General features: G+C 37.4%; 1 protein-coding gene across 1 annotated transcript in view; it reads right to left on the bottom strand.

Moving 5' to 3' along the window:
- COL24A1 (collagen type XXIV alpha 1 chain) overlaps nucleotides 1–13,916 on the bottom strand; it is a 407,511-nt gene that overhangs the window by 276,247 nt on the left and 117,348 nt on the right. Inside the window, exons 8-10 of the mRNA XM_044674850.1 lie at nucleotides 8,504–8,548; nucleotides 2,230–2,283; nucleotides 423–467 (exon numbers count right to left, since the gene is read on the bottom strand). Of these exons, the coding sequence (XP_044530785.1) occupies nucleotides 423–467; nucleotides 2,230–2,283; nucleotides 8,504–8,548 (144 nt within the window). The remainder of the gene's footprint in view (nucleotides 1–422; nucleotides 468–2,229; nucleotides 2,284–8,503; nucleotides 8,549–13,916) is intronic.

The following is a 13,916-nucleotide window of genomic DNA, read 5'->3' as shown; positions in this document are numbered from 1 at the left end:
AATGGAGGATGCGGTCAGATCCACACCTTGGGGATATTATTTTGATAGCTGTGAGAAAGATTAGAATTAAGGTTAGAGAAAAAAAGAAGACTCCAAACAAGTCTTGATGATTATCAATGTAGGGGGTGTAGGAAGTAGATAAGAGCAAAGGACACTTAGAAGGAATGATGAGAAATTTAGAAAAAGAGTCAGGAAAGGACATCCTCACAGAAACAAAAGAGGAGACATTATCCAGAAAGAAAATGATCAATAGTGCTGAAAGATATAAAAAAAATTCAGAAGGATGATGACAAAAAATTGGATTTGGCAAGTAAAGGATCATTTATAGCCTTTGAAGCAGTTGAGTAGCATAATTGTCTACTAATATTCATGTGAGTAAAATGCAGTCATGCTCAACAGAGAACTTTAAAATGCTTACTTACTCTTACACCTTTAGGACCTTGGTTACCTTCTGGTCCGGCTAAACCCTAGTAAAGAACAAAAGACAATAGCTATGTAAAATTTTTATATCTTTCCAAATTTTATAAAATGCTGCATTAAATACCACAAAAGACATAATTTTCACATGCAAAAGGCCGGAGGCCAATGAGGTTCTCATAAATTTTATACTTTAAAAAACTGCTCACTTCAGATCAATGGAGTACAGTGAGTTTTAGGTGTTTAGATGATCTTTCTGTATCATCCACAAAACATGTAAACCACTTGATAGGACTTTTAAATGTTTGACTAACTTTGAGATTATAATATACAAAGAAGGAACTAAAACATTGCTTAGTTATTTCTAAGCTAAGGAATGGGTTTTTGTTTATAATTTCTGTTGGTATTTGTATTTCCTTTATTTGAGTGAATGGAAAAACATCATAAATTCTGTCTGTAGGAAAAAAATAATTATTTTCAAAAGTAAATATAAGCCAGAAAATGAATACCCTTGACTCTTCTGAGTAGTCTACTTTCAATTGTTAACTACGTACTAGGCAGTGCTAAACACTGGGAATACAAATATAAGCAAAAGGAAAAAATTCTCCCTGCCCTCAAGAAGCTTATATCTCAATAGAGGAAGTCAACACATAAGAACATAAACTTTATTCTTTTCCTATACTTTTAGGTCGTTGATTACTTTCAGTTCCAACTAAACTCTAGTAAAGAACAAAAGACAATAGCTATGTATAATTTTTATATCTTTTCAAATCCTGTAAAATGCTGCATTAAATACCATGAAAGACATGATTTTCACATGCAAAAGGCCAAACCAGTGAGATTCTCATAAACTTTTATACTTGAAAAAAAACTGCTCACTTCAGATCAATTAAGTACAATGAGTTGTAGATTCTTAGAGTACCATTCAGAAAACATGTAAACCACTTGATAGGACTTTTGCCTACCATGCCACAGGAGCCTCCTTACTCTGGGTGGATCACTCCTTCCTCTGATTGGCCTGTTCCTTATAGAACCTCCATTTTAAACAAAATGCCTTGGTCATTTATTTCTTCATTCTTTTCTGGGTTCTACTCTTGATTTTCTGGACTTCTTTCTCCAAACCAGAATAGTCTTCTTACCATAGAATTTTACTCTGCCCCTGTAGTCCCTTCCTATGATTGACCATTTCTTCTTAGAACCTCCATTTTAAGGAATATGCCTAAGCCAGCCATGGTTTTACCTGTCTCTAAGCCCCTCCTTACTTTCTTGACTTTCTATACCATACCCTTACATAAATACCTTCCCTGCATCAATTTCATCTTTCTTTTAGATATTGTCTTCTTCCACAAGAATGTAAGATCCTTAAAGGCAGGCACTATCTCTTTTTTGTTTGTTTGTATTTATATTAGTATGCTGACATATTAAATATTTAATAACTGTTTATTGACTTAACTTGAATCATTATAAAATATTGGGAATAGAAAAGAAATAAAGCAGATGAATTTATAGAAGGATCATTTTTCAGAGTATTAGGAGCTAGAATTCTCCCATGGTTCAATACTTTGAGAGAAGAATTAGCCAGCACTGTCCCAAGGGATTATGATTATGTGAAAAATCCTCAACTCAAAGGTCTAATGTAATAGGAATATGAACTCTTATCACAATCACATACCTAGGCCTCTTTTATCCTAAAAATAAACCAGCTTTTCAAAATATCATTTGAACACTGATCCTAGGGTCCAGGAAGTACAATAGTAAACAATAACAATGACCTAGAAATATGAGGGCAAATGCAGAGGATAGTTACTGCACCTGCCTGCCAGGGTAACCAGGCGAGCCAGCAAGACCAGCCATTCCGGGAAGCCCCTAAAATTATAAAAAGAAATAACATATGAATGAACATATTTTTATATGTTTCGATACAACATACAAAATCAGGGGAAAAGTAGAATCTCAATACTAATTCCTAATTGGAAACTCTTTGGGCTCTTCAAGGGGAAAAGGGGTCACCCATCCCAAAAGAAGTGAAGGAAAACATGACAAAACCATACCACTTAGATCTTGTTAAACTTCAAAACTAACTAATGGAAAATCTGAAGTAACATTTTGGGAAAACTAGGTGTATAGCCACACCCATATACACATAATGACAAATCTGACTAGAAAAGCAGTTGTGTTGAGGAAACCAGATGGACCAGACAAAATTATGAGTGAATTTTTAAAAATGATTGACTCTTCCATTTAAATTTCCTTTTTCTTCAGTTTCTTACATTATTCTACAATTGTCTGAGAGGGCAGCATAATATGGTAGAAAGCACTTTGAATTTGGAGTCAAATGACCTGAGTCACATCCTAGGTCAACCACCATCTATTTGTGGGAACCTTAAGCAAGACACTTAAGACTCCTTGTACCTCAGTTTCCTTTTCTGTTGTATAATTTTCATAAAATCCAAGACAAATTTTTTGAGAAAAAATTTCAGGAAAAGAAGTTCACTAACTCCTTGAATCAAGAAAATTCAGAGAAACTGCTATAAATAAACTTCCACTGCATCAGAAGACCCAGAGTGGACTTTGAGGTGTAATTGATTGAACTAAAGGAGACTGACCACATTCATTCTGAATGTAAATTCTTATGCCAAAGGAGAGTGCCCCCTAATTGACTTTTTTGTCAATGCACCTAGCAAACATTGGTTTTGCATTCTTTCTCTTCTATTTCCCTCTTATCTCTAACTATCATAGTTTCCTCTTAGAAAGTGCAATATGGTATGCACCTTTAGCTAGAAGATGTTTAGAGGTATAAGCTGGTTATGTTAAATGATTCATTGGGGAGCCTAGTCTCCCCAAAGAATCACAGAGGGGATTGTGAAAGGGAATTCCTTATTCTCTTTGTCTATTTTGAGTTAACACCTACTTAACCCCTACTTAACACTTTGCTATCAAGTAAGAGAATTCACAAGTCACTTACTTGGTGAGCTCCACCCTTTTAACCCAATCAATCAGAAACTTGTGATTCCTATGATAAGAACTGACTATGATAAGAGCTGACACCTTCAGAGGATGAGAAGTGGATCCCACAGACACTGCCCCCATGGGCAGTACTAGGCAATCTGGCAGCTGCCATTGGGGAAGAGACAAGAAGTGATTATAAAAATCCTGGACTTCTTCTGCTGGGGTCATCTTCAGGAGTCATCTTCAGCTTGACCTTCAGATAGGAGGATCTGGGACTGGGAACGTGGCTTGAAGCTAAGACTTGGAAGTCGGCTTTGACTTGGGACCCTGGCTCTTGGACTGGCTCTTGGGTGAGTGAGTAGCTGGCCTTCCTTTCCTGACTTCTGGAGAGAGAGATTAGTTCCAGAAAGGCCTTCCCCTCTTGGAGGAGGCTATGTGGGTGGAACTCCAGGACCTCTGGTCAAGGATTAACAAAGCTCTGCCAGACTGAACTGAACATCGGAACAATATTTAGTGTTATAGACTAGATATTTTCTCTCTTTTTATATTTCTCTACTTCCACTCTTTCTACCTCTTTGTAAATAAAAGCTATTAAAAGTCATTTTGACTTGAGCTATACTATTTTAAATCAGCAACCACAGAAATCTCACATATTTAGTCAAACCCTTAATTTTAATTCCTTACACGGTAAAATGTGAATAACATTTGTAGTTCCATTTCAGGAAGCTATTCCAAGACTTCCATAAAATAGGTAAAGTACTTTGAAAAGTTTAAAGTTCTCAATAATTGTTGCTTTATATGTTGTATCATTATTAGTACTAGCAATGATGATAAGGTCTGGCTAGTTAAAGTGACTTGCCCAAGGTCATATGGGCAAAAATTACAGATCTGGGATTCCTAGGACTTTTTCTATACCATGCCAGCTCTTCTCCATTCTCCTGAACTGCTGGCAGATAATCTAATCCTGACTAGAAGCAGAAGTAGGCAGCTAGGTGGCATCATAATCTTTCTACTGTAGGAATCTGGTTAACATGAATGCCTTGTAGCAAAACAAGTATATTTGTTCTTAATTTCTACTGATTTAAAGTGGTTTTGGTTATTCCTAAAATATTCTCAGATTTATCAACTTTATTAGCATTATGTTCAAAGGGAAATGACTTTTGTTTCATTTTATAAATTTTTTTGCTAAGTGGCCATGTAATATACTATATTGAAAGTTGATCTCAGAGTCAGAAAGAGCATTGAGTCTGGAGTCAGGAAGACTTGAGTTCAAACCCAGTCTCAGACACATAATACCTGTGTGACCAAGAGCAAGTCACTTCACCTTTTTTGCCTCAGTTTCTCTACCTATAAAATGAATATAATAATAGCAATCTACATCACAAAGTTGTGAGAACAAAATGAAATGAAGTCATATTTATAAAACATTTTACAAACCTCAAAACTACACAAATACCATTATTGTTGCTCTATGATCCAGTGACACTGGCCTCTTTGTTGTTTCTCTCGATACTCTTCATTTCCCATTTGTAAGCATTGTCACAGGTCGTCTCTCATGCCTAGAACATTCTCTCTCCTCCTTTCTACTTCCTATCTTCCCCGGATTCCTTCAAGTTTCAGCTAAAGTCCCCCAGCCCCATCCACAAGAAGCCTTTTTGTATCCCTTTGGAGACTATGCACAATCTATCCTGAAGATCACTTGTTTGTACATTGTTGCCTGCCTGTTGTCTCTCCCATTAAGCTGTGATCCCCTTGAGAGCAAAGAGTCTTGCTTTTTTTTTTTTTTTTTTGTATCTCCAGCATTTAGCACAGTGCTAAACTGACACATTTTTGTTGTCATTCAGTCATTTTCAGTTGTTTCTGACTCTTGGTGAGTCTATTTGAGGATTTCTTGGCAAATATACTTCTGTCCTTTGCCATTTCCCTCTCTGGTTCATTTTACCAATGAGGAAGGAGGGGTTAAATGACTCACCCAGGGTCACACAGCTAGTAAGTGTCTGAGGCCAGATTTGAAAATGAATCTTCCTGATTCCAAGCCCACAGCCTGGCATATATAATATATGCATATATTATTCAAATATATATAAATATATATTAATATATATGTAAGTGCTGTCAATGAGCATTTATTAAGCTGTCATTGACAGCACTGATGGACTCTTAGGATCTGACCAACCTGCTATAATAGCAAAGGGTAGAGGAGACATTGGGTTGCATTAGCAGATTTTTACTGGGTCCTGATAGATGGAACTATGACAATAAACTGGAATTCATTTTTTAAAATCATATATCTCATGGGATGAGGCATATAAACCCCCCCAAAAGTTCAAAATTCATCTAAAGTATGAGTTGGGTATCAATAATATGGAATTAGGTCTTAATCACGGATACATGTAAAACCCAGTGGAATACGTTGGCTAAGGGGGTTTAGGGGGGTTTGGGAGTGAGGGAAAGAACATGAAAATATGTAACTATGGGGAAATATTCAAAAGAAAAATTAAAAAATAATAAAACAAATGACTTAGAAAACAGAAAAAGTAAAAAAATAAAATATGAGTTGGGGAGGGGAGAGGGAGATGTTTTGTTTGGGGAATAGAGGAGCCTAAAGTCATTGAATACTCAATCAATGGAAGAATTCAGACCATAACCCAAATCTGCCCTATTACAACTCCAGATTCTAACCATTAGAGAGTGCCCAGATGGCAAGATATACCTTGAAAGGCTTGGGACTAATGTCATAGTAATTTCTCAAGGGTAGGAATTTGGTCCACATGAATGCCTTGTAGCAAAATAGGCATATTTGTTTTTATTCAGCATTTCCACTGTTTTTAAATGGTTTGGATTATTCCTAAATTAGCTCAGATTTTTCATCCCTCTTAACACTTTGTTCTTCTCCAAATGACTTTTGTGTTATTATTTTTTGGGGGGGAAGGAAATGGGGGTAACTGGCTGTATAGCATAGTATAGAGAAAGTTGGTCTCAGAGACAGAAAGACCTGGTTTCAAGTCCTGACTCTCCCACGTCCTGATTGCATAAGCCTGGATAAATGGCTTAACCTCTGAGATTTCTAGGTCATTGATGTCAAACTCAAATAGAAACAGGGCCTCCGAACTATATATAAAGATTTCTGTATACTGAATAGTGACTTGGAAAACCACATATTAACATTATCTATGTTTTGTACTATTTTTATTTATTTCATTAAATCTTTCCTAAGTTCACTTTAATTTGGTTCCAGTTGTACTTGAGAGCATTGTGAGCCACTTATTTGGCACCTCTGCTCCAGACAGCTCTAAATAGGAGCTCCAGACAGACATGGTGCTGCTCAGCATTGGTAGGGGGAATTTCCTCATTGGGCAGTTCCCTATCACAGATCCAGTTTGTTCCCCAACTTTGTAATTGTAAGCAGGGTCTATCCTGCCAATAGAATATAAACCCTTTGGGAATAAGCATCATTTGGATGTTGGGGCATTGAGATAGCATAGTGGATAGAGTATGGAGTCTGGAAGTCTTGAGTTTGAGACTGGCCCCAGACACTTACGAGTTGTGTGACCCTGGCCAAATCACTTAACCTTCTTGCCTCAGTTTCCTCAATTGTAAAATGAGCTGGAGAAAGAAATGGCAAACCACTCCAATATCATTGTCAAGGAAACCCCAAATAAAGTCACAAGGAGTCATATATGACCAAACAAAACCCATTTTTGTTAGGTACCAATATCTAATCAATACTTAATACATACTTGCGGAATTGAATTAGAGGTAACTAAGATCCAAAGCATAAGGTATATATAGCCAGCTGAAGCATCTAGATGGCATAAAGCTCTGGGTCTGCAATTAGGAAGACCTGAGTTAAAATCTGATCCCTGCCACTTACTTAGCTGTGCAAATCTGGGCAAGTCACTTAACTGCTGGGTGCCTCAGTTTCCTCATCTGTAAAATGGAGAAAACTGCACCTACTTCCTACCATTGTGAGAATTGAATTAGGCAATATTTGTAAAGCACTTAGCAAATGCTGGTTTCCCTTCCCTCTTTTTTGAACCAAAGTCATAGATCTCTCTTCTTTAAAACTGATTTTAGACTTTTCCAAAATAGTAGCCCATTCAAGTCCATATTATTTATATTAGCAATGAGAGGTTTCTGGGCTGTGGTTGCAGAGTCAGCATGGCTGCATAGGCGATTTTTCATTTGGCGGTGAGGCATTTGGGGTTTCTTCAGGCAAATCCCCACATTCAGATCACTTTGTGCCAAAGCTATATTTCAGAAGTAATTTTTTTTTCTCCCTGAGGCCTCCTCCCTGCCGCCCCTCTCATTTTCTTCCCATAATTACTCAATTGCTTTTCAACACTTGTTTTCCCCTTGATTTTTCAAGAAATGGCCACTGCACCTGCTGTGGACACATGCATTGAATTCTTGGCCACCCCTAGTAATTAGGAATCTTGAAATATAGTGCCTGAGGGACCGAAAGGAGACTACTCATCTCACTTCATCTAGGATTTTATAGCACAATTGAGTGAGAGTAAAACACTGGCTTCGTATCCTCATTTGATATTTTCTCCTTTGGGGATGATTTCAGTAACCCCATTCCCTCTCCCTAAAACTCTGCTATAAGTTGGCCTAAGGCTTTTTTGCAGGATCCTACCCTGAAGGATTCTTTCATATTAATCTGTTCCTCTCCTCCCTCCCTCCGTGCGTACCAGTCTTCCTCACAACCACCTATCAAGTGGACAATGGAGCATGAATCCTCCTAAAATCACATAATAATGATGTATGGTCTACACTGATGGAAGGAGAGATTAAATCATTTCTGTATTGCTTCAAGATGTCTTTTGTTTGTTTATTTTGAACAACAGCAGATGTGCTGTCCTAATTGCATTTTACTTGGGCTAATAAATTAATTTGCATTCCCTAACAACAGCCAGTGGAAGAAGGCAGTGGGTCTTATTAGAGGACAAGAAGGAGTCAGACTTTGAGGAGAACAGAAGCCCCAAATGGATAATGCACGTAGAGATAATCAAAAGTTAACTCTACTTGTAGTACGTTAAATCTGAGGTGGAAGATAGGAAAAATAGGAAGAGGTTTGAAGAGTTCTCAATGGCTCTTCTGATGCTATTGAATGGGATACATTTGTAGTATTTACCTGATCACCTCGAGGTCCAGGAGGCCCTGGATATCCTTTGACACCCTGCATGGAAGAGAGATGGAGACTTATTGTGAAAATGAAATTCTGAAGTCCCAAATGAAGGTCCAAATAACCAGCCAGTCAATCAACCACTAAACATTTATTAAATTACCCATTATATTCTAGGCATCCTGCCAAGCTCTGGGGATACAAAGAAAGGCAAAAAAAATGTTTCTTGACCCCGAGGAATTTACAATCTAAAGGGGGAGACCACATATAAGCAACTAAGTATGAACAATCTATATTCAAGATAAATTGGAAATAATCAACAGGGGGAAGAAAGAATTACATGAGGTTGGGAAAGATTTTATTTTTCAAGATGGAATTTTAGTTGGGACTTGAAGGAAGTCAGGAAAGTCAGGAGGCAGATATGATGAGGGACAATTCAGGAGACAGTCTATATACTCAGGGGTCACATAACCACACACTGCATTCAAATTTCTCACTTTCACATTCTTCATTTGGCTTCCTCACCAAGAAGAATTTGATTCAGTTGGTTTATCAGAACCATTCCTATGGGCTTGGTGTTACCAGTAGAAGCAGTAGCACATTTAGGACTAAAAGGAAAATAAAATTAAACTTCCCTAGACCACCTCCTTTCCTGAAAAAGTGATATCTAGTTATGCCTCTGTTATATTTGCAGAGGCTTATCAAAGACTGAGGTTAGTTTAAATGACAATGAATTGAAATGCCTTTAGCTACAGTCTGTTTGTAATTATCGCAAAACTGGATTGCATCCAGGCAATTTCCCTTATCCAAATCCTTGTCATAACATTCCCTGAATAAGCCAATATAAATGAGAGCAGCATACTCATAGGGTCATCGGAGGAAGCTCTAACAAGCTCTCTAGGAAATGAGTAGAAATAAACATTTTCTTAACCACAGTTATAACTGAATATTATATTGCCTATTCCCAAAATTGTAAGATGGTTAATAACTTCCTGGTGAGACAATACATTTAGGAGAAACAATTGAGAGAAGCAGTGAGAGAGGAAGAGAGAACTAAGAAGACAAGAAATGGAGGAGCAGAGGAAAGAAGAAAGATAAGGAGGGTAGAAACAAAGGGGAAAAGGAGAGACAAACCCTGGATCAAGTTTTAGAGTTGCTTATGACTAACTGCTAATTTCTCGATAACTTGGGCTATGTAGAGGATACTATGCAGTAAACAAAAGAAAGAGAAGACATGACAAGGTCTTTAGTCTAGTTGATGAAACCTTGAATATATGAAGTAAATGAAGGATGTATTAGATAGAAGAATAAAGTCATTCAAATTAATATGTGATGATTATATATTCAAATTAATGTCATAAGTGTTCTCATATTCAAATTAACATATTACAAATGATACATTCTCATTAATATAATAAATTAATGTTATAAAGTATATTAAATTAAAATTAACATAATTTTATAAGTAATAATTATAATACTGAGGAAGTAAATGTTGAATGGAGTGTTAAGAAGAGATCTACATTAATCAAATAAGTTTGACTAGAAGAGATACACTGGGAAGGACCTTTTTGTAAGTGGTAAGATTTGCAGAGTAACAAAGACATAGAGGATATTTTCATTAATAAAAATGGAGAGGTGGCTACAGGCGTAGAGTAGGAAAAGTGTTGAATTTGGACTCACACCTAAATTCAAATCCTGCCTTATACAATTACTAGATTGTGACCCTGGGCAGGTTTTAGTTATACAGATATTAACATCTCTCAACCCTAATTTCTTCAAGTATTGTTGTTGTTCATCCTTTGTTCTTGAAGAGGACCAATGGCATCATGATGTAGGGATCTAAGCACAATGTTTCAACTGTGACTGATCAGTCCAATATGAGCTTGAAAGGTTCTACCACAGATTGGGCACAAAGAGTCCATTTAAATATTTGGGATGGAGACATCTCTAGATTTGTGAATCTCATAATCCTTCAAGTATAAAATGAGGATAATAGTATCTACCTCCCAGAGTTCTTTTCAATATCAAATGAGACAATGTGTTAAAGCACTTTTTAATTTTTAGCTATATATTTGTAAGAAGGGAAGAAGATAGGTTCGGTTGTTTGAACATTCATTTTCGGACACTATGAGGACAGAGAAGTAGAAATGTCCTCTAAGGCACTTTATGATGTCAAGCCTGGAGGTGGGTATTTTATTTGTGAATTATTCACAAACACTAACAGAAAACATTTCAGAAACCAATGCTCCCCCAAGGGAGCAAGAACAATGAGGAGAGTCACAAGGGAGATAGAACCAGAGATATTCCACCATTATGTTGAACCATTCTTTTGCTTTTGGGTACCCACTCTATTTCAAATAGGTTGCTAGACAGAGATCAAGGTATGCAAAGTATAATCTGGATATAGAAGGAAGTTGGATCCCCAATTACCTGTAAAAAAATAGTTTTAAAATTCACTTTGCATACTTCAAAGCACAATGTAAATATGAGTTACTGCTATTATCATTTTTATAAACCTGCAATTCGTAGGCATGTATACAATATACAGCTTTCATGTATGCCTAGTTGACCTAGATCCAAAACAAAGCAGGGATTTACCCATTCTCTGCTATTCACTGTCTTCAGGTTTTGTATTCATTTATTTGAAAAAAAAGTTTTAATATTGCATGTTATGGACTAGGTGCTGGAGACACAAAAGATTTTTTAAATCATAATGTCTTTCCTCAAGATGCTTAAATTCTACTGGAAGATATAAGCTAAGATAAGTATAATTTGTGGATGCTCTTATATCGGAATCCCATCTTGGGCTCCTAAACTAGGAGGGTCATTTTCTCTCTTTCACTTGTTAAATTCATCCTGAAGCTTATTGATTTAGGACAGTGATGGGCAAACTTTTTTAAAGAGGGGGCCAAAGGAAAGGAAATGCTCATCTGTCAGTCTGTTTCTAAGGCAATTCTTTCAAAGTTTCATTGTATTGTATCCTACTCATTGTATTCATTAGATTAAGAATAATGTTGTGGGGCTGAATAGAACATTTCAGGGGGCTGTAGTTTGCCCATCACTAGTCTAGGGAAATATTGAGAATAAAGTTGAGGATTTAGGTTTCCCTAAATGTTAGTGACAGAGTTAATATTTCCCCCCTTCCACTCACTGTACACAAATGGATAGTAATTATGGAAGAATCTTTACTTCTTTCCCTTCCTCTAGAAAATACATGAGACACAAAGGACTCACAGGAACCCATGAACAAATACAGAAACCCATAATACATTCCACAGTTCATTAGGCACTTGATAGAAGGCAAACAAACTTTGGGAGGTATTAAACAAAAAATCTTCTTCCCCACAATGGTCCGATCAACTCATTGCAATAGTGAAGAATACGGTGCAGATTGATATATCTCTAGTCCTTCAGCTGAAAAGTGATACACTGCTGGTAATTCTTTTCCTCTTCCAAAAAGAACATTGTTGAGGAAATCTCCTCTCTCTAAGGTGTCATTACCCAAGGCTAAAAGCTAGAAGCTCGCTTGAACACATGGGCTGATGGGGATATTATTGGGGATTTGACACTAAATGATAACTCTAGTCCAACTATCAATAATATGGAATTAGGTCCTGATCAATGATACATGTAAAACCCAGTGGAATTGTGCGTCGGCTAAGGGGTGGTTTAGGGGGGTTTGGGGAGAGGAAAAGAACATGAAATATGTAACTAGGACAAAATATGCAAAATTAAAATTAAAAAAAATAAAGTTAGAAACTCTTGGACCTGGGGTTACCCATGAAGCAGCTTTCAAAGCTGTTACTGCCTAGAAAATCTCCCTTCTCTGGTTAAAAGGCTACATGCTTGGGGATTCAAATTCTCACACATATTCAGAGGATACTGGTGTTTAGAAATAGTGCCCTTGAACACCCCTGTCAGGCAGGTCACATGTAAACACATATCCATCACTGACTACTCCATACCACAATTTACCACCCTCTCTGCCTGGGGCTGAAGAGAGAAATTCTTCTTCTCTTCCCTTCCCCCCTTCCATGACTTTCTGTCCATTCTTCTGGGGAGGCACAAGGAAGAAAGAGAGAAAGTAGAAGAGGGGAAATATTGATTAGAGCCACTCAGAAGCCACTAGACCACAAGAAAATTGAGTAGTTCAGGCATGTTGATTTTCTATTTAATAAAAGAATAATTATCTTTTTTGAGTGAATTTGAAAAAATATTTATTAGGCATTATGGAAAGCCAGGAATTGACTTGTTCTGGGGATACAAACACAATGGAGAGTCGCTGAAGTCAAGGAGTTTACGTTCTAGCAGGGAGTAGTGATGAGGAGGAGTGTTTTGGTCTAGGTCTAGGAAGTAGCTGACTGACACATCTTTTCCAGTAGGAATGGTAGGGATAATATGGTTATTGTTTCCACAGCAAATGACTGGGGAAGGGTGAAGGTAGAGGTGCAACACTTGGTGCTACAACAAGAAGATTAGTGAGTTGAATCATTGTTGGGGGTTTGAAGACTGAGTAGTATATCTGAACTATGTGATTCTGTAATCAGGTCCTCAGTGACCATGACAGCTGTTATAAGGAAGGAGAGGATTTGAGCATATGAGCAGGATCTTCAAAAAAGATGCAGAGGCAGGGAAAGGTTCTGGAATTCTGCAGAGGTACCTGAGCTGTTACTAAGAGACAGTTAAGCTTTGAGACTGAGTCTTGCTTCTCTGGGGTGGACCTAGAGAGATTAGCTTTTCCCCTGTGGCTTTCTTTCTGCTCCATCTTCCCATCCTGTCTGTACCTGTTTTATCCTGTTTCCTGCTGGCTGAATGATACATCTACAGAGCTTCCTTAACCATCTGAGCCATTAGTCCATGAGAACCTCTTCCTGACTTCCCTGTCCTGTTTAGCTTCTAAACTCAATACCTCTTTTACCATCCAAGGGGGGTTTGGGTTAGAGGTGTTTATTTATATTAGGGACTGGGTCTTCAGGTATTTAGGTAAAGCCCAGTGTAGCTCAACTGGAGATCTGTGGGGGAGAGTGAGGTAGTGAATATTAGATAAGATTATCCACATTCCCTTTCCTACCTTCCCTTGTTTAATAAACCAAACCATCTCTGCGTTGGTTACCTCTGCCTGGACTCCATCTGTTAGCCTGTTACCTACATTCTGCTGGCCTTCCCAAAACCTGTGTTATTTTCTATTGCTGGCCCTGAGTAACCATTTAGACCTACTCCCTGAACCTACCAATAATCCCACTCATACCACCCTGGTACTTCACAGCATGACACCAGTACAAGATACAAAGTTGAGTGCAATAAATCCCACTATATACATATAACACAATTCATAGAGCCATTTCCCAATCAATGGGTCCTAACTTTATTTCCAAGTTTTTAGAGGGCTTTTTTTTGCTATGAATCAAGTGGCATATAC

Source organism: Gracilinanus agilis, chromosome 4, assembly GCF_016433145.1.
Source record: "Gracilinanus agilis isolate LMUSP501 chromosome 4, AgileGrace, whole genome shotgun sequence".
Lineage (NCBI taxonomy): Eukaryota > Metazoa > Chordata > Mammalia > Didelphimorphia > Didelphidae > Gracilinanus > Gracilinanus agilis.
The sequence above is the reverse complement of the archived record's forward strand: the minus strand, read 5'-3'. Positions and strand labels throughout refer to the sequence as shown.